This window comes from Ursus arctos, unplaced genomic scaffold (assembly GCF_023065955.2).
Source record: "Ursus arctos isolate Adak ecotype North America unplaced genomic scaffold, UrsArc2.0 scaffold_37, whole genome shotgun sequence".
In the NCBI taxonomy this organism is placed as follows: Eukaryota; Metazoa; Chordata; class Mammalia; order Carnivora; family Ursidae; genus Ursus; species Ursus arctos.
The window spans coordinates 13225117-13245603 of record NW_026623053.1 but is presented as its reverse complement, the minus strand read 5'-3'; the positions used below and the strand labels follow the sequence as shown (position 1 = coordinate 13245603).

The 20487-nt window shown below is 34.6% G+C and overlaps 1 protein-coding gene across 8 annotated transcripts in view; it reads right to left on the bottom strand.

Moving 5' to 3' along the window:
• ARHGAP5 (Rho GTPase activating protein 5) overlaps positions 1-20487 on the bottom strand; it is a 109859-nt gene that overhangs the window by 20157 nt on the left and 69215 nt on the right. For 7 of the 8 annotated variants that reach the window (XM_048222493.2, XM_044389452.3, XM_057306465.1 and 4 more), the window contains one exon: positions 12868-13015. In XM_048222493.2, coding sequence (XP_048078450.1) covers positions 12868-13015 — 148 coding nt within the window. The remainder of the gene's footprint in view (positions 1-12867; positions 13016-20487) is intronic. The other variant, XM_044389453.3, reaches the window with a different exon arrangement.

Below are 20487 nucleotides of genomic sequence, written 5' to 3'. Positions count from 1 at the left end.
ATAATGATGGATATATCATTACACATTTGTCCAAACCCACAGAATGTACAAAACCAAGAGTGAACTCCAACGTACACTAGGGACTTTTGGGTGATTTTGATGCATTAATGTAGGTTGGTAAAAAACTCAGTGTTTCGGTGAGTGATGCTGGTAATGTGGCGTGGGGGTGGGGTTCATATGTAGGAGCAAGGAATATATGGGAATACATACTTTTCTCTCAATTTTGTTATAAACCTAAAATTGCTCTAAAAAAATAAATCTATCTATATGTCAAGCTTATAAGGATGAACTAACATTGGGACGCCTCAGTGGCTCAGTCAGTTAAACGTCTGCCTTGGGCTCAGGTCATGACCCCAGGGTCCTGGGATCAAGTCCTGCAAGGGCTCCTTGCTCAGCGGGGAGCCTGCTTCCCTTTCTGCCTGCAGCTCCCCCTGCTTGTGCTCTCTCGCTCCCTGAAAAATAAGTAAATAAAATCTTAAATAAAAAAAGAAAATAAAAAAAAAGAAAGGATGAACTAATATCAGTGGGGTAAGAATCTTCTAGCAGTGTTAAGTAACATTTTAGGCAAAGGCTATTACAAGAATAATAAAGCTAAAGGCATTATTTTCTTTTCTCTTTTGCAGTATTTTCTTAATCAAAAACAGTATCTTAAAATTCCATTGGGAGATGGAAAAGATACAACTCAAATTTACTGAATTAAAACATATCACTAGGACACCTGGGTGGCTCAATCAGTTAAGCGGCTGCCTCAGTCGGTTAAGCGGCTGCCTTCGGCTCAGGTCATGATCCCAGGGTCCTGAGACAGAGCCCCCAGTGGGAGCCGGGCTCTCCGCTCAGCAGGGAGTCTGCTTCTCCCTCTCCGTTTGCCCCTCCTCCAGCTTGTGCTCTCTCTAATGAATATAACCTCGAAAAAAATAAAACTAAAACATGTCACTATATTTCCCAGCCACTAAATCTTTAACATTTGAGAAAAAACAACAGCTCTCCAATCTTTCATTTTGTTACTTTCCTTACTATAATGATTAAAAGTTCGTAAAGTAGGGGTGCCTGGCTAGCTCAATCAGTACAGCACGCGACTCCTGATCTCAGGTTCAGGAGCCTGAGCCCCACATTGGGCACAGAGATTACTTATAAATTTTTTAAAAACTAAAGTTCATAAAAACAGATATTACCTATATCATTTTCACCCCATGTTCAAAATAACTGATGAGAGGCCATATGTTAAGAATAAAGAAACAAGCTTTGAAAAGTGAAGTAACTTTCTCAGGGTCACACATTGAACAAGCTAGAGTAATTAGTTTGTTACATTCAACATATGCCTTTCTGCTTCACGGTGCATACTTTCTACCATTTTGGGCTGGGCCTGGAAAATTCATGTCTAAACACTTTTCTGAAAAAAATAAAAATATAAGCATACAGAAATGTACAACTGCCAGTATTGAATGTTTGGAGGCTTATGTTCAGAAATACAGGATATCTGAATAAACCACGACTATAATGGTGTTAGAATATGATAGATAAGTCATAAAATGTAATTCCAAAGACAACTATCTTATTGCATGGAATGATGTTGCTCATGTACTAAAATTATTACAAAACCATGTTTAATTATCCCTTTTTGAAAAAGCTATGTATGTTTAAAGGTGTATTACCTATGGTAAAAATATATAGAAAAAGAAAACCTTAACTCTTGATCATAATAAAATCACAAGTGATTTTTCATTCTACTTCTTATGGATTTATCTGTACTTTTCTTCTTGCTATAATGAAAGAGACAATTCCTTTCCTTAACAACAAAACAACTCTGATCATCAAAAGTCACCTGTAAGCAGTAATGTAAAGTGGAGCTAGAATCCAACTGTGTGACCTCATATCTATTACTTAATTTCTCTGAGCCTGTTTCTACTTCTGTAAAACATATAATAATTGTACATATAACTCATACAGGTATGAAAATTACATGAATATACAAGTTACTTTATAGCATACTAAAATTATTATACAAATAGTAAATATTCTGTAAAAGCTGATTATTATATTAGCAAAGTATATTATTTCACCTGAGGAATAAAAAGATTAAGGGCTAGGGTCTCTTCAGACTTGCACAACATTTATTTTCTTGAAGGAATTTCATAATTAAACAAGAAATCTATGTATACATCATCTGGTTGTCAACCACAAAAATGACAGTTTCATGTTTCAAATTTAACTTAAAAAGGAAGCATCTGAAATAGCTTTCACTTAAGAATAGTCTCTTTCCATAGAAAAACCAGAGAACATCTTACACGTTGTGTATCACCTTTATCCATTACTATTACAATGCAAAACTTGTGTATTTATGATATTATAACTTAGTGGGGCTAAGCATAATGCAAAATATTCAGTTGCTATATATTTAAATTACTGTAAGTCTCACTGCAGCACAAATGTCTCCATTTTGTCATCTTTTGCAATTACCATGCAGTCTTTGTGTTTGTACGAAAAAACAATAAATGCTAATTGTAGTTTGTAAAATAAAGACTGAAATATTATTCATGAATAACTAATGTCACAAGGACAAATACTCAGTTATGAAGTATTTTCATGAAAAAACTGTTACAACATTTATTAAGTAAGGACTTACTTATATGTGCCACAGCCATGGGTTTTAAGACCTAGGGGTCCCTACTCTCATGAAGATTATCGTCTTAGGGCAATGATGTAAAAACAAACAACAACAATAACAAAAAAGCATTACTTAAGACCCAAAGACTAGCTACTTAAAGAAGATAATGTTCCTGCTAATAGATAAAAATATATTTCAGAGCGAGAAACCATAAAAAGTAGTGTTAATATACCAGAAAACCTCAAGGAATTTCTGCTGGACATAACACACTAAAACTATTCTTTGAGAGACTAACTTACAATTCCTGGCTTCTCTGGTTTTGAAAGTGTGCTATCTTCAGAATCTATTTAGGCATTCCTTGGTTAGAGTCTTTGCAATTTTTTTCCTACATTTTAGTTTTTCAATTGCCTGCTTTATTGGTACTGCACCTCCTGCTGTTGATAATCTTATTTTGCTCTTCCAATTTGCCAATGATGTGGACAAATTTGAACTCCTGTACATTGCTGGTGGAAATATAAAATGGTGAATTCACTGCGGAAAATAATTTGATAGCTCCGCAAAAAGATAAACATAGAAATTACCACATGACTCAACATTCAACTCCTGTGTATGTACCCCAAAGAAATGAAAACAGGTACTCAAAACAAATGTTTGTATATGAATGTTCACAGCAGCAGTGTTTACAATTGCCAAAGGGTGGAAACAAACTAAATGTCTGCCAACATATCAATGAATAACAAAATGTGGTAAATCCATACAATTACACATGCTACAACACAGATGAACACTATACAAAGTGACAGATGACAGAAAAAAGGTTATATATTGTATGATCCCATATATATGAAATATTCAGGGTAAGTAAATCCATAGAGACAAAAAGCAGGTTGGTGGTTACCAGAGTCTTGGGCTATGGGAGAAATAGGGAAAGGAGTAACTACTTAATGGGTATAGTTTCCTTTAAGGTGATAGAAATCTTTGAAACTAGATAAGGTGGTGGTTGCACAACACCGTACATGCACTACGTATCACTGAACTGTACATTTTTACATGGCTGATTTTATGTCATATGAATTTTATCTCAAAAATATTTTTTAAAAAGTATCATTCTAAGTCACCTGACTTCTTTATATTCAATGCTGATAATGATGCTTATTAAAATTTTCCTCCTCTCTGGTGTTTTAGAGCATACTCTTTTGTATAGCCTATTTGCACTGAACTTTTTTTCTCACTCTGTGTACTCACCCTCAATTTCATCAACACACAGCTTACATTAATATCTATACAATGACAATTACCAAAATCTTAAGATCAAACCATTTCCCAAAGATCCATAGCCATACATTCAATGGAGTCTTGGGGCTTTTATATGGATAACCCACAGGGCACCTTAAGATTTAATAAGTACATAATATGAATTCATTACCAAAATGTCATTTCTCCTTTCTTACTACAATTTGTTTTCATTAATGGTATACCTACATTCGCCCTATCAGCAATATGAGGGGTATTTCTGTGTCCTCTTTCAACCTCAGTATCTACCAGGTTTATCATACTAATTCCTCAGAGAAGCCTATCACGCCCTTTCTTTTCAATGTCTCTCCTCCACATTGCCTCTTTTTGCCTACCTTAAACTTACACTTATACTCCAAGGGTCATTTCCCAACTCCACCTTAGCACAACTATCATACAGTACTATTATACAAACTGCTATAGGGACGTCTGATTCCACCATGAAGGACTTAACTGCTATGGAAACTTCCCTCCTATAGTAAAGAACTAAAAACTGGAGAAATTATATAAAACAAGTTTTCAGACATTGCACAACAGTGATCTATTGGGGGGGGGGAGCAGTAAATAGTTAACTGTCTGAATTACCAAATTTAGTGCCTGGAAACAGTTTATAGATAGTAGTGTGGAGAGGTGGAATCACCACAGAGCACAATGGTCTACCAGAGTTGAGAAAATGGGAGACAAGAGTTCAGAAAGCATGAGAACGTCAAAATTTGAGGGGTAGAATACCAAAAAAGAGGGAGTTACACAGAGAAAGAGCCTCAGAGATGTGCCGAAAAGTCCCTGAAATCCTTGGTTGAATACTCTACATGTGAGAGGGAAAACTTCCTGAGTCCGAGGCAGAACATAGTTCAAATTCTATTCTCAAAAGACCTTTTAATATACAGGGCACTGGGTCAAGTCCTTATCTTACTGTATATATATACAAACAACAGAATAAAAGCTGCTCTGGATCCACCAAAACAAACTTACATACAAGCCTAGAAAGTATCAAAGTGATTCACAAATACTTAATACATGACAAAACAAACTGAACACTCTTTAAAAGAACACTAGAAAACTCACCTAATAATGTAAAATTCCAAGAGTCTGACATCAAAACCACCAAAAAGGCAGAAAAGTTACTCATAATTAGGAGAAAAAAAACAGAAATAGATCCAGAAATGAAATATGGCAGAATAGTAAAAAAAAAAAAAAAAAAAAGCACTTTTTTTAAGTACCCTCACAAGATGTAAAGGAAAACACCAACATGATGCATAGAAAAATGACACACAGAAAAAAGAGACTTAAATGGAACTTCTGGATTTGACCATATAGGGAAAAAAAAAAATCAGTGAACTAAAAGATACAGCAATAGATATACAGTATAATCTAAGTGAAACACAGAAAGAAAAAAGGCTTAATAAACAGCTTTAGTGAGCTGTGGGACAATTTCAAGATGTTTAACACACATGTAGCTGGAGTCTAGAAGCAGAAATATGGTGAATAAGGGGGGGGGAAGATTTCAAGAAATAATGGCCCCAAATTTTACAAATTTGAAAATTATAAACCAAAAAGATACAAGAAGCTCCAGAAACCTCAAGCACAAGTTTGTTTTTTGTTTTTTTAAAGCATACACTAGGGGCGCCTGTGGTTAAGCGTCTGCCTTCGGCTCAGGGCGTGATCCCGGCGTTATGTGATCGAGCCCCACATCAGGCTCCTCAGCTATGAGCCTGCTTCTTCCTCTCCCACTCCCCCTGCTTGTGTTCCCTCTCTCGCTGGCTGTCTCTATCTCTGTGGAATAAATAAATAAAATCTTTAAAAAAAAAAAAGCATACACTAAGAACATTTTAAATAAAACCTCTAAAAAACAGAACAACTTTAAAGGCATCTGGGAGTTGAGGGAGAAAGGAGAACACATCACATACACAGGAACATAGGAAAGAATAACAGCAGACTGCTTGTTAGATATCATGAAAAAGACAAAGCTGAATGAAACGGAAAAAAAAAAAACAAACCCAGCAGAAAACGAAATCAATCCCATTTACAACTGCATCAAAACCCGTAAGATACCTAGCAATGAACACAACCAAAGAGGTAAAAGATCTATACTCTGAAAACTATAAAACCCTTATGAAAGAAATTGAAGAGGATGCAAAAAAATGGAAAAACATTTCCATGCTCATGGATTGGAAGAACAAACATTGTTAAAATGTCCATGCTACTTAGAGCAACCTACAGATTTAACAGAATCCCTATCAAAATACCAACAGTGTTTTTCACAAAGCTAGAACAAACAATCCTAAAATTTGTATGGAACCACAAAAGATGCCAAATAGCCAAAGCTATCCTGTAAAAGAAAAGTGGGAGGCATCACGATTACGGAGTTCAAGCTATATTACAAAGCTGCAGTCATCAAGACAGTATGGTACTGGCACAAAAACAGACACATCCATCAATGGAATGGAACAGAAAACCCAGAAATGGTTCCACAACTATATGATCAATTAATCTTTGATGAAGCAGGAAAGAATATCCAGTGGGGGGGGGGAGTGTCTCTTCATCAAATGGTATTGGAAAAACTGGACATTCACACGCAGAAAAATGAAACTGACCACTTTCTCACACCATACACAAAAATAAATTCAAACTGGATAAAAGACCTAAATGTGAGACAAGAAGCCATCAAAATCCTAGAGGAGAACACAGGTAGCAACCTCTTTGACCTCGGCAGTAGCTACTTAAAAGAAAGCCACCGGAAGCAAGGGAAACAAAAGCAAAAATGAACTACTGGGACTTCATCAAGCAAAAGCTTCTGCAGAGCAAAGGAAACAATCAACAAAACTAAAAGGCAGCCTACGGTATGGGAGAAAATATCATCTGCAAATGACATATCTGATAAAGGGTTAGTATCTAAAATATATAAAGAACTTATACAACTCAACACCCCCAAAACCAAATAATCCAATTAAAAAATAGGCAGAAGACATAAACAGACATTTCTCTAAAGAAGACATACAGATGGCTAACAGACACATGAAAAGATGCTCATCATCACTCATCATCAGGGAATCCTCCCTGTCAGAATGGCTAAAATCAGAAACACAAGAAACAAGTGTTCATGAGGATGTGGAGAAAAAGGAACCCATGGGCACTGCTGGTGGGAATGCAAACTGGTATAGCAACTCTGGGACAGTATGGAGGTTCCTCAAAAAGTTAAAAATAGAATTACCACCCTACAATCCTCAACTGCACTCTGGGTACCCAAAAAATACAAAAACACAAATTCAAAGGGATACATGACCCCAACGTTTATTGCAGCATTAGTTGTAACAGCCAAATTATGGAAGCAGCCCAAGTGTTCACTAACAGATGAATTCATAAAGTACCGATATGTGTATATATTACAATGGAATATTATTCTGCCATAAAAAGGAATGAAATTTTGCCATTTGCAACACACAGCTAGAATTAGAGAGTAAAATGCTAGGCAAAATAAGTCCGAGAAAGACAAATACCATATGATTTCACCTATATGTGGAATTTAAGAAACAGAACAAACGAGCAAAGGAAAAAAAAAGGGAGAGAAAGACAAACCAAGAAACAGACTCTTCACTATAGAAAACAAACTGACGGTTATCAGAAGGGAGGTAGGTTGGGGGATGGGTGAAATAAGTGATGGGGATTAAGTAGTGCATGTCGTGAAGAGCACTGGGTGATGTATGGAATGGTTGAATCACTATATTGTACACCTGAAACTAATATAACACTGTATGTTAACTACACAGAAATTTTTTTTAAATTGCAGAAGTAAAACGTACAACAATAGAACAAGGGATGGAAGGTTAAACATACTGTTACTAGGTTCTAAATTATACATTATAGTGGTGTAATATTTGACAGTGAGCTGTGATTAAAGATATATATTTCAAATACTAGCATACCACTAAAAAGACCTAAGACAGATATAACTGATAACCCGAATATGGGTTAAAACAGAATTTTTTAAATATTCAATCAATCCAAAAGATGGCAGGAAAAAAAGAAAAAAGGAATAATAATCACATGGACAAAAAGAAAAATAGGATGGGAGATTTAAAACCAATTATATTGATAATTGTATTAAAAACCAATGATCTAATAAACACTCCAATGAACACAAATGAATTATCAAACCCAATGATATGCTGCCTACAAGAAGCTACATTAAATATAAAGATACAAATAGGCTACAAGGATTGAAAAGACATACCACACAAACATTACTCAAGGAAAATATCATTGACTTTTTATACAAAGTGGCTATATTATACAAAGTAGACTTAAGAAGGAATATTATAAAGCATAAAGTGAATGCTTTATAATAACAGCTCAGTTCATTAAGCAGACAATGCTAAATGTATATGCCAACTAAAAGAATTTCAAAACACATGAAGCAAAACCTAACAGAACTAAAAAGGAGAAAGACCTATATAATCATGACTGCAGATTTCAATAGTATTCTTTAAGTTATTAAAAAAAAGTCAAAAGTCAACAAAAAAATCAGTAAGGATCTATGAGACTTCTTAAAGAATGTGACCTAACTCCCATTTACAGAACGCTTTACCCAACAGCTTAATAAAACATTCTGTTCAAGGTCCCATGGAACATTCTTCGAAATAAGACTATATTCTGGGCTATAAAACAATCTAAATAAACTTACAGTGAAACCAAACTGCTAGTTTTCCAACTACAATAGAATTAAACTAGAAATGAGTAACAGAAAGATACCTGGAAAATATTTAGAACAAAAATATTTCTGGGGAGCCTGGGTGGCTCAGTCGGTTAAGTGTCTGCTTTCGGCCCAGGTCATGATCCCAGTGTCCTGGGACTGAGCCCCACATTGGGCTCCTTGCTCAGTGGGGAACCTGCTTCTCCCTCTCCCTCTGCCTGCTGCTCCCCCTGCTGTGCTCTCTCTTTAGTAAATAATAAATAAAATCTTAAAAAAAAAAAAAGAAAAAGAAAATACTTCTAAAATAACTGAGTTAAATAAAAAAAAAAATCAAAAGGGAAATTACAGACTATTCCACACTGAATGCAAATGTAAACATAGCAAAATCTGTGGTATTAGAATAATGCTTAGAGGAAAATATTAAACATTAAATGTTATAGTAAAGATTGGTCAAAATCATTAATCTAGGCTTCTACTTTAAGACACTATAAAGAAGCCAAATAAAAGCAGAAAAAAGGGAATTAAAAGTAGAATTCACTGAATTAAAAAACAGACAAAAGACCGGAAACAAAAATCAATAAAACCAAAAGTTGGTTCTTCGAAAAAATCAGTAATATTGATAAACAGCTCATGAGAAGGGAAAAAAAGATACAAATTAGTGACACAAAATCAAAAGAGAAGACATCACTACAGATGCTACAGGCGTTAAAACACTGATAAGGAGATTTATAAACAACCTTATTCCACCTTGGATGAAATGGACAAGCTCCTTGAAAGACACACAAAAAAACCAAAGCTTACTCAAGAAATCAAAAATCTGTACAGCCCTGTATCTACTTAAAATTTTTAATCCATAGTTAAAAACCTCCTCATAAATAAAATTCCAGGTCCAAACAGTTTCAACTGGTGAATTATACTAAAATTTAAGAAAGAAATATTACCAATTCTGTACAAACTTTTTAGAAAACAGACTCAAGTCTGTGATGCCAGTTTTACTCTGATAACCAGAGCCAGACAAAGAAAATGCATGTAAAGAAAACTATAGACCAATATTCCTCAGGAAGCAGAAATCCTTAACATTTCAATAAACTGAATCCAGCAATATATTAAAAAGACAAAACATTATGACCGAGTGGTATTTATCCCAGGGATGCAAGTTTAGTTTAACATTTGAAGATCAATTAATAAAATTTACTATATAAGCAGACTTTAAAAAGAGCCATATGATCACCTCAACAGATGAAAAAAAAAATCACATGACAAAATCGACATCCATTTTTGATACAAGGAAACAAGAATAGAAGGGAACTTCTCAACCTGATAAAGAGCATCTACAAAAACCCCCAACAGCAAGCTATCAATTATCATTATACTTCACGATGAAACACTGGATGCTTTTTGGGGTGATGAAAATGCTCTATAGCTTGATTGTGGTGGTGCTTAAATGACTGCAGAGTTATCAAAACTCACTGTACAATTAAAATTGGCAAACTTCACTGTATGTATATCATCAATGAAGATGAATTTTAAAACTACCATAATGGCTTCTTCAAGGCTGTTTAAAAAGTTTAGTCCTTTAAACAAGGCCTGCTGATTGATTATAACAGTAAAAGTACTGCTCATTTACACCACTATGTCTATGAATCCCCAAACAACAAAGTACGAGACTTTTAAATAGTTAAGTAACTGATAAATATTTACATTATACGTAAAACCTTCAAAAGATGGTTGTGCTCAAAAAATGGGCAGAAGATATGAACAGACACTTTTCCAATGAAGACATACAAATGGCTAACAGACACATGAAAAAATGTTCAAAATCATTAGCCATCAAGGAAATTCAAATCAAAACCACACTGAGATACCACCTTACGCCAGTTAGAATGGCAAAAATAGACAAGGCAAGAAACAACAATTGTTGGAGAGGATGTGGAGAAAGGGGATCCCTCCTACATTGTTGGTGGGAATGCAAGTTGGTACAGCCACTCTGGAAAACAGTGTGGAGGTCCCTTAAAAAGTTAAAAATTGAGCTACCCTATGATCCAGCCATTGCACTACTGGGTATTTACCCCAAAGATACAGACGTAGTGAAGAGAAGGGCCATATGCACCCCAATGTTCATAGCAGCAATGTCCACAATAGCTAAATTGTGGAAGGAGCCGAGATGCCCTTCAACAGATGACTGGATTAAGAAGCTGTGGTCCATATATACGATGGAATATTACTCAGCTATCAGAAAGAACGAATTCTCAACATTTGCTACAACATGGACAGCACTGGAGGAGATAATGCTAAGTGAAATAAGTCAAGCAGAGAAAGACAACTATCATATGATTTCTCTCATCTATGGAACATAAGAACTAGGATGATCGGTAGGGGAAGAAAGGGATAAAGAAAGGGGGGGTAATCAGAAGGGGGAATGAAACATGAGAGACTATGGACTCTGAGAAACAAACTGAGGGCTTCAGAGGGGAGGGGGGTGGGGGAATGGGATAGACCGGTGATGGGTAGTAAGGAGGGCACGTATTGCATGGTGCACTGGGTGTTATACACAACTAATGAATCATCGAGCCTTACATCGGAAACCGGGGATGTACTGTATGGTGACTAACATAATATAATAAAAAATCATTAAAAAAAAAAAAAAAAAAAAAGATGGTTGTGCTACAAGTGCATATTGGGAATTCAATATTGAACTCAAGCAACTGAGAATTTTCTGCTAAAACTCATCAGCATTAATCAGTAAAATCAAATACACTACCACTACCACCACAAAAGAAATGGGCTTTAATCTTCTATATGACAATTCTTATGATCTTATGATACCTTAGTACACTTCTAACAAAGCACTTAAATATATAAATTACCTGTCAGTTAACTGAATTAATTCAAATTATGCTAAGAATTGGGGTATAATTTCATTTTACCTTACACTTGGAATTCATTCATTTTCCTCATACCAAATCACTCAATTACCATGAAAATTATTCAAGAAATGGGAATTTTTAATTATAAAAATAAATGTACAAAATGCTATCTATTATTACTTTATTTTCTAATTACTAAAGAAAAATATTTCCTAATTTCTCAGTCATATCCATAAAGCCAAATTATTTTACTATAGCAAATGAGAATTCTTTAAGCTCAATGCAGAAAGCTAATATTTTAAGAAACTTTGCACTTCTACCACGCTAAAGATGGAAAGAAATATAGACAAGAAATCTGGCTAAAACACTTTGTTGAAGGAAAAAAACAAATGATTAAGAGTGTATCCAAATGTAGGCTCTATAAATTAACACTTATTAATGGAACAGGGAAGATATAGGCTATTTCAACTATAATACTAGCAGATAACAGTTATTGTCCCATATTCCATCCCCTTATTAAAACTTAAAGTCAGCACTTCTCACCAAACAGTCAACCCAATTAGGTATAGAACTGTACATCCAAGTAAAAATGAGCTTGACATTTTAGACAGGACAGATATCCTAGTTTTGTCTTTTAAACAATGCTTCTTTATCAAAGAAGATCATTAAGAATAAAATTAAGATGGAATTAGTTCATGTTTTCAAACCATTAAATTTTGTAGTCCATTCAATTACTGAGGTTTCATGATTAACTCATGTTTTTAAATGCACATAAACATGATAATATTCTACCTCTATTCCTCAATTTTGACTACTCCAGCCCCCAGGTAATAGTTCACATTGGACAAAGTAAACAACACAGGCTGGTTTTTAAAATAATGAGGGTATCTGCACCCTCCTTAAAAATACAACTCAAACCATATAAAGCACATCAAGATAGTGCTGCTGAATAAATATTAACATCTCAAACAAGCAGCCTTTCATACATTTATAAATACTGCTATGAAATTTGAAATAAAAATTCATGTGTAAAATGGGTAATAGAAATAGTACTAGACTTAAAAAAATTGAAAACTTTCAAATTATTTAAAATCATAACTATGATTAAGTAGTAGCATAATTTAATAATCAAGTTATCCTAAATTCCAGAGTAAGGTAAGTAACATTTTAGCCTTCGACTTACCCATTTATTAGAGAAGTCCAACAAAAACATTAATGGCGAACAACAGCTTTTTTCAAATATCAGATAGTTATGTCTAGAGTTGATACTCAAGACAATCAAACCTAAGAAGAACTATATACACACCTCTATCAAAATTTAGCTTTTATGAATCATGAACATTTGACAAACTGTTAGTATAGCAAAAGTGAAATTTTAAATTACATCTCTTGCAATGATAATTCTATCCTACCTGTATCTTCAATAAATTCCACACATTTTTCAACAAATAGTGGTATGGGCTTCTCCGCTGTAACCAGATCCTGGAGGGGCATCCCAAAGTAATTACTTTCCCAATTCCTACGTGTTGGTGGATTGAAGTTCTTAGTTTTCTTTTTCTGCTATAAGAAAACATATTCAAGTTAAAACTATTAAAATTCCCTTCAGAATAACATTCGTATTTAGTCATGTAAATACACATTTTGTATCAAAGTAAGTATTTAAAAGCCACATCTAACCTAAATGACCACCAATATGGGACTCAGTCAAATTCTGCTAAAAGCAACAACTTGAGCAATGGAAAGAAACAAAACATGAACAGAGAAAAAAATGACTGACTAGAAAGAATATTCCTTTTGGAAAATAGGAAAGTGGATAGGTAGGGAAATTAGAAAACATCATTTTTCAATGTCCACTCAAAGGAAAAGTTGGAAGTAAGCAATGCTCAATTTAGTTTAGCTGTAGTCTAATTCTATTTGGTCTTTGGGGCAGGTCCAAGTGAGGTTTTTGTGCATAGCTGTATTTGTAAGAACAAAATATAGCTTTAGTTATTGATTATACAATGAAACTATGTAACTTCATGAATTTTAGTCCCATTATTTGTCCCTTATTTTCCCACTTTCTTCTTATCTACTATTTCTTAAATGTTAAGATAATTTTCTTAAGTAATGGCTAAAACATTTTCACAATAGGAAAAACAAAATGAAATACTAATTTTCAGAGTTTAACCTCAATCTAGTACTGGGAGAAAATGGGTTCTTAAACAAGGAGTGAACATCTCAAAAAGGAGGTACTGTCTAGAATTCAATTGCTGAGGAGATTCTGAGTCAATTTTTCTGGAGTAGGATATTGTAAGCATCTCCAAAGATAATTCTATTATGCATCCCTAGTTGAGAATCTCTAAAATAAAGGAAGATGAGTAAATTTTCAGAAATTCAAAGATGTTAGAGCATTTTTATTGTTCTCTTTTCAGTTTATCTACAAACTTATTTTCTCTGATAAATCACGAACGTATACAAATTTGTCGTTAAGTATCATTACTGACTTGTAAATAGGATAAAAGCATACGATTTCTTTTCAGAAGGGGGGGATAGGAGAGGGAGGACAGGAGAGCTTTCTACGCCTAAAGCAATACTCATCTTAATTTCCCATTCTTTATGAAGGAGTCTTTCCTTTGGATGGATTCCCCAATGTATTCTTCCAAGTCTCTATCTTGAATAATTACCTAAGTCCTTCCTTCATTTCGACTTCAGGCTGCTCCACCTAGCAAACTTCCGGAGCTCATGAAATCCAATTTCTATATCCTCATGTACTATATCTCAAGGATATGGATTATATACAACCCTGATATGTACAGATCACATATAATATAACTAGGTATCTGGAATGTTGCCAACAAAGCACTGGAATGTTTGATCTGGCTCAAAACCTAAACACACGAAGCCAAGTAGTGTGGATCCTTACTCCTTAAATAATCCTTCCACTACCACCACCACCAAAACAGAACAACATGAAAGGAAGTGGAAATGAAAACACTTAGGTAGGACAGTGGCTGAGTCCTCTTTCTCAGGAACATTAAGGTGCTTTCTAGCCTGCAAACTACCAGGTGCAAAATTTGATTAGAAAACTGAAAACTATGGCAAAGATGGATGTATTTTGTTTAAAGAGATAATACAGCAATGAAAGAGATTACACTTCGGAAGATAAATTTAAAAGAGGAATGTTGGCCTATGACAGAAGCAACAGAAACAAATGATAAAAAGATCTGAATAGATCTTTGCCACCTGAAGAACACAGTTACAAGAAAAGTAAGCTAGCTGGTCCTAAATGTTCTAGTCAACTCTTAAGAAATCCTCTTTTTAATACTGCCTTTTAGGAACCAATCTAAACTCTCAGATGACTCTGAAAACATTCCACCCTTATCCTTGGGATCATAGGAAAGAAGAAAAAAAATGAAGTGTAAACTTTATCTATTAAGCAATTAATACTTGACTAAAATTGGGAGGGTGAAGACAAGGAAACAAAATAAGGTAGATTCTCTGGCTTATGCTCAGGGAACATCCTCCAAGGTCTATAAAATTACAAGGGCAAATTATTTAATTCTGTGGTTATACCAAGATTCAGGGCTAGTAATGTAAGGTAATGAAAGGCTAAGTGTCTTGTAGCATGGAATTTCTGGCAAACTCTAAAGGGATAATTTACTAACAAAGAACTGCCCTGACAGCTCAGGTTATAATTCATATATATTAGGAGGAAAAAAAACGAAGAAGTTATGTGATTTTACTAATTTTTCTACTAACTGGCACTGATATAAAAAAATATTCTATGCAGATAAGGTTTTGGATTAGACATTCCTATACTAGTTTTTATGATGAATAAAAATGTATATAATTCTTTTTTCTAATAATGATAGGTCTTAATCATCAGAATTCAGGGAGTTCTTTCAAATATGTGAATTTTGAAAAATTCTACATAATTCTGATATACATCCCTTAGTTAAGAGTTGCTGATCTATAGCTATACATTTATACCAATTCAAAATGAATTTTGTAAGTTAAAGTAAGGTTAAATGATTAAAACCGCTATAAAATGCCATCAAGATTCTCTGAAATGCAAGAAAAGGATGAGGAGTATAGTTATTTGGTAATTATTTCCATAACTTTTGAAGAAGCACTGTCAGAAACGGCAGCCCCCAATTAAATAATTATGCCAGCAGGAAAACATCTGATTTATAACCCAACTTTTGATTCATACTACAGTCACACTATCTTTATTTCTGCTTAAATGCAAATGCCCAGTCTTATTTTTCTGGCCACTCAGGCAAATCTCATGTCATGTCAGCTACGAATGAATACCCACAGTAAAATAAACATTCCATTCACAAATAATGTATACAGTGTTATCAATTAAGTGTTCAGCAGACATTCAACTATCATTTAGTATAAGAAAACAGGATCAGGAAAAGGTATGTAAATAGCTCTTTCTAGAAACTGCCCTACCACTCCAGTAATATCAGCAATACAACAAAGGAGGGAATCTAAGCAACATCCTCAAATAAATACTGTAATCAATAACATTTAAAAAACATACCACAACTGCTTCTTTCGCAACCAACTGAAGAAAAAAAGCAGGTAAGGAGGCTTTCAAAGAGCCAATACAGTAAACAAGAAAACTTGATATTTTCTAATTCTCTTAAATTTAAGATAAGATTCTTGGAGGGGGAAAAAATCGAAAAATGAGACAAAAGGAAGCAAAATGTAAAGAAACTAGAGAGAAAAAACCCATTAAAGAAATGAAAAGCTCTTCAATAAAAGACTCCATGTAACTGTAAAGATCAGAATAAAGTGAAAAAGATATCAGAGTTCCCCTTTACTGTATCATTCCTATGACACATTCCAAAAAATACTTTTGCTTCCATTTTAAAGAGTCTCAATTCTCCTTTCCTTAGCTATTTGCCCCATAATGCTATTTCCTTTTGCAAATACTGCAAAAGTCATATATATTAGATGTTTTTAATTCCCTCTTATATGTACTCAAATTAGTCTATTATCCTCATCATTCCATTAATCTGTTCTTATTAAGGTCACCAATTGATTGTTTTGCAACAGTTCGTTCCCAACTTTCATCTTTACTTGATCTTTCAGCAGTCACTCTCTTCACTGGACTTTGAGAACAGCACTTATATTACCTCACTCACTCTCCCCTTACTATGTCTTCTCTGCTGGTCCCTCTTAGCCATCCTTGTAATTCTGTGAAAACCCCAGGCCTCAGTCCCTGACCATCTTTTTTTCTTAACATCTATACCCACCCTCTTCATATTGTTATCCATCTGCTGATAACCCAAATACTTCCAGCTCAGCTTTTTCACCTGAACTCTAGATTCATTTGAAACATTCTACTGGACATCTTATTTTCACTTCAGTGTCTAAGAAAGATCTCTTTCTTAACATGTGCAAAACTAAACTGATGATTTCCTTAAAATGTTCCCCAACTGCAGCCTTATCCATCTCAGATGCTGACAATTCGATCCTTTAGTACCTCAGGCTAAAAATCTTGGGAGTTATCTTTGATTCCCCTTTTTCTCTCATACCCTACTTCCAATTGCCAAGCAAATGTATTAGATATAGAATCTAACTACTTCTTAATGCTATCATTTCATACATCTAGATTATTACATCAACTGCTCAATCCATTCCCCCCTGGTTTTACCACTGTCCCCTCAGACTATTCTCAACAGAACAGCCAAAATGATAGTGGCTGCCTAAATAGCAGCCTACAAGGCCATATACTATACAGCCAGCATGCCTTGGAGTCTGCTCTTTGTATTCCAACTTCATTTCCCTCTACTTTCTTCATCATTTACTCCTTTCTCCAGCCATATGGCTTACTTGCTGTTTTAACATGCCAGGCATGCTTCTGACTTAAGAGTTTTTTTTAATACTGGCTGTTCCCTTTACCATTTCAATGAAGCCTACAGTGACTACCCTATTAACAACTGTAATCTTAATCCCTGTCTTCTAGCTCCTGTCCAGTATTCCCAATCCTCTTTACTGCTGTTTCTATCTATAACACTACATTCTCTATGTATTATTATTACTGTTATTATTACTTGGTGTCCCCTACTACAATTTAAGCTTCACAAAAGGAAAGGGATTTTTATCTGCTTTGTTCATCAACATACTCCAAAGATCTGAAATACTGCCTGTAAAAAAGAGCAAAGTACAAAAGGATTTGAGGTCTCTTGAAATAACACCAATATGTAGATTAAATGATCTCATTATGTACTAGGAAGATATCAAATAGGAGTGAACCATCAAGTTACAGACATACCATATTCAACTCAGTAAGTTTCAAAGAATCTTAGAAGCATCCAGGCAGAAGAAATAAAGAACAACAGTAGAGGGAATATATCAGGCTAGCTTTAAAGTTTTCAGGAAAACTGGGAAGTCAGAAGACTCATCTATAGGGATATTCACGGGAAAAGAATTGTCAAGAATTCTTAGCTAGTATGTCAATTCGGATGTACGTTAACAATCAACTATAAATTTTTTTAAAGTTCTCAAATATGTAATACTATTTAAATAACAGCACAAACCCCTGAAAAGAAACACGTGATGAAATAAAATAATAAAAAGCTTTTATGTGGAGAATTTGTGCTATGGAAGAAAGAATGAACATTTTTATATAGTTACACATAGAACTAATCTTAAATTACAGTGGAATGGCTATATAATAAAATAGATTCTACAATTTTGTGGCTCAAGCTACAAAATGTAAAAATAATTTGGTAAGAGGCCAAAATCAAAGGCCTCAATATACCCTAAAAGAGAAGGGGGAAAAAAATAAGAGATCGTGTAATTATGCTAATGCATGACAGAGTATCATGACAGACTATTGGGAGAGATAAGAATGATAAACTGAAACAGAGGTTCAATACATATTTAATGACAAAAAATAAACAGCACACAAACTAACAGTTTCTTCTTTTTTCTTTTTCTTTCTTACGTTTTCCCCCCACCTGAAGTGGAATAAAAATAAGGAACAAGACAAAAGCAAACTGATAGTTACAAAAATAAATATAAATGGAGTAAGATCAACTAAAGAAGATTCTCAGACTTGGTACAAAACTAAACCCAACTAGGGGTGCCTGGGTGGCTTAACTGACAGAGCGTCTGCCTTTGGCTCAAGTCATGATCTCAGGGTCCTGGGACCCAGCCCTGAGTTGGGAATCCCTGCCAGGTTGGGAGCATGCTTCTCCCTCTCCTCCTGCTTGTGCTCTTGATCACTCTCTCCTCTCTCTCATAAATAAAATGTTAAAAAACAAAAAGCTCAACTAAACAGATCCCATTTAAACAAAGGGATTCCTGAGAGTTGAAAATAAAAGGATAGGAAATGTAATGACTTTTTTTTTTTTTTTTAAAGAGCAATGTTAAATTGGAGTTGCCTTCACGGAAAATGCTTTGAACTATACAGATACCCTATTCTCTATTCCTTGTCTCCTGTGACATTAATTTTTAATTTAAATTCAATACTGATACTTGTCATCTTTAAAAACAAACATGAAAACCCTCCTCTAACCCCACGCTGACCTCTAGCTACTACCCCAATTCTTGCTTTCCACCCCCCTTGGCTTTTTAAGTTTTTATTTTAAGTTTTTAGTCTAATTCCAGTTAATCAACATACAATGTTATATATTAGTTTCAGCTGTCTTGCTCCCTTTTGTAGCAAAACTTCTTGGAGGTGCCATCTACATCTACTATCTACTTTTCACATCTAGTTCACTCTTCAATCTACCTCCATCAGGGCTTTCTCTTCCATTCTATTTAACTGCTTGTCAAGATCAGATACTTCTACACTATCAAATTAAAAAGAAACATTTCTCTTCACCCTTCTTGATTTCTCTAGAAACATTGTCTCCTGACAACTACTTCCTTAACCACTTGCTCTCTTGGCTCCCATTTCATTACTCTTTGCTCAAAGGATTCCTTTTTCAGTTTCACCTGCCAACAACTCTTCCTGGTTTACCCAAACTCGGTTGTGAGCCCTCCATTCTTCTCTCACTATACTCTATATCCTTAGGTGAATTTATCTAATCCCTAGTTTTAAATCCTGATGCCTCTTTTTCTAAGTACCAGATTCATACACCTAACTTTTATACTTTCATTGGGACCTTGACATAGGTATTTTAAACATAACCTTAAAAGCACAAAATAGATGTCTTGATTTTCTCTGGTCTGAAAGCTTACCCCCTTGTCTTCACTATCTCAGTAAATCTACCCAGTTGCTTAGACCATAAATCTAGGAGTTGATCTTGATTTTCCCTCTTCCCTTACTCTCCACAGCAACTGCATAAGCAGCCCTACTGGAATGACTTCCAAAATATTATGTAGAAACTGTCCACTTTTCCCTTTCTTGGCACCTGTACTGGCAAAATACCTAGCACACGATAAACAGATGTTCAGTAAACACTGACAGAAGCATACAAAATTACAGGAACCAGAGAAGGGCTTTACCATATAAGATTTCGGTTAATAAATACACAAAGTACCATTTGTTGGTTTATTTACCTGTCTATGGAAAGTTTCATTATACCAAATTCTTCCTACTACAGGAGTCACTATATAGGTATACCTAAACTTAAGCATCCAAACCTAATAAAATCAGGATTCATACAAAATAATGATTACACATCATAAAATTACAAGAAAAATTAAAGAGCCAACTCTATGTGAATTCATTTGGATATAAGGTGCTGTACTTTCTTTTTTAATTTAAATTCAATTAATTAACATATAATGTATTATTAGTTTCAGAGGTAGAGGTCAGTGATTCATCAGTTATATAATTCCCAGTGCTCATTATATCACATGCCCTCCTTACTGTACATCACCAATTAACGCACCATCCCCCTTCCCCTCCAGCAACCCTATTTCCCATAGTTAAGAGTCTCTTATGGTTTGTCTCCCTCCCTGATTTCATCTTGTTTTATTTTTCCCTCTCATCCCCTATGATCCTGTTTTGTTTCTTAAATCCCACGAGTGAGATCACATAATTGTCTTTCTCTGATTTATTTCGCTTAGCACAGTACCCTCTA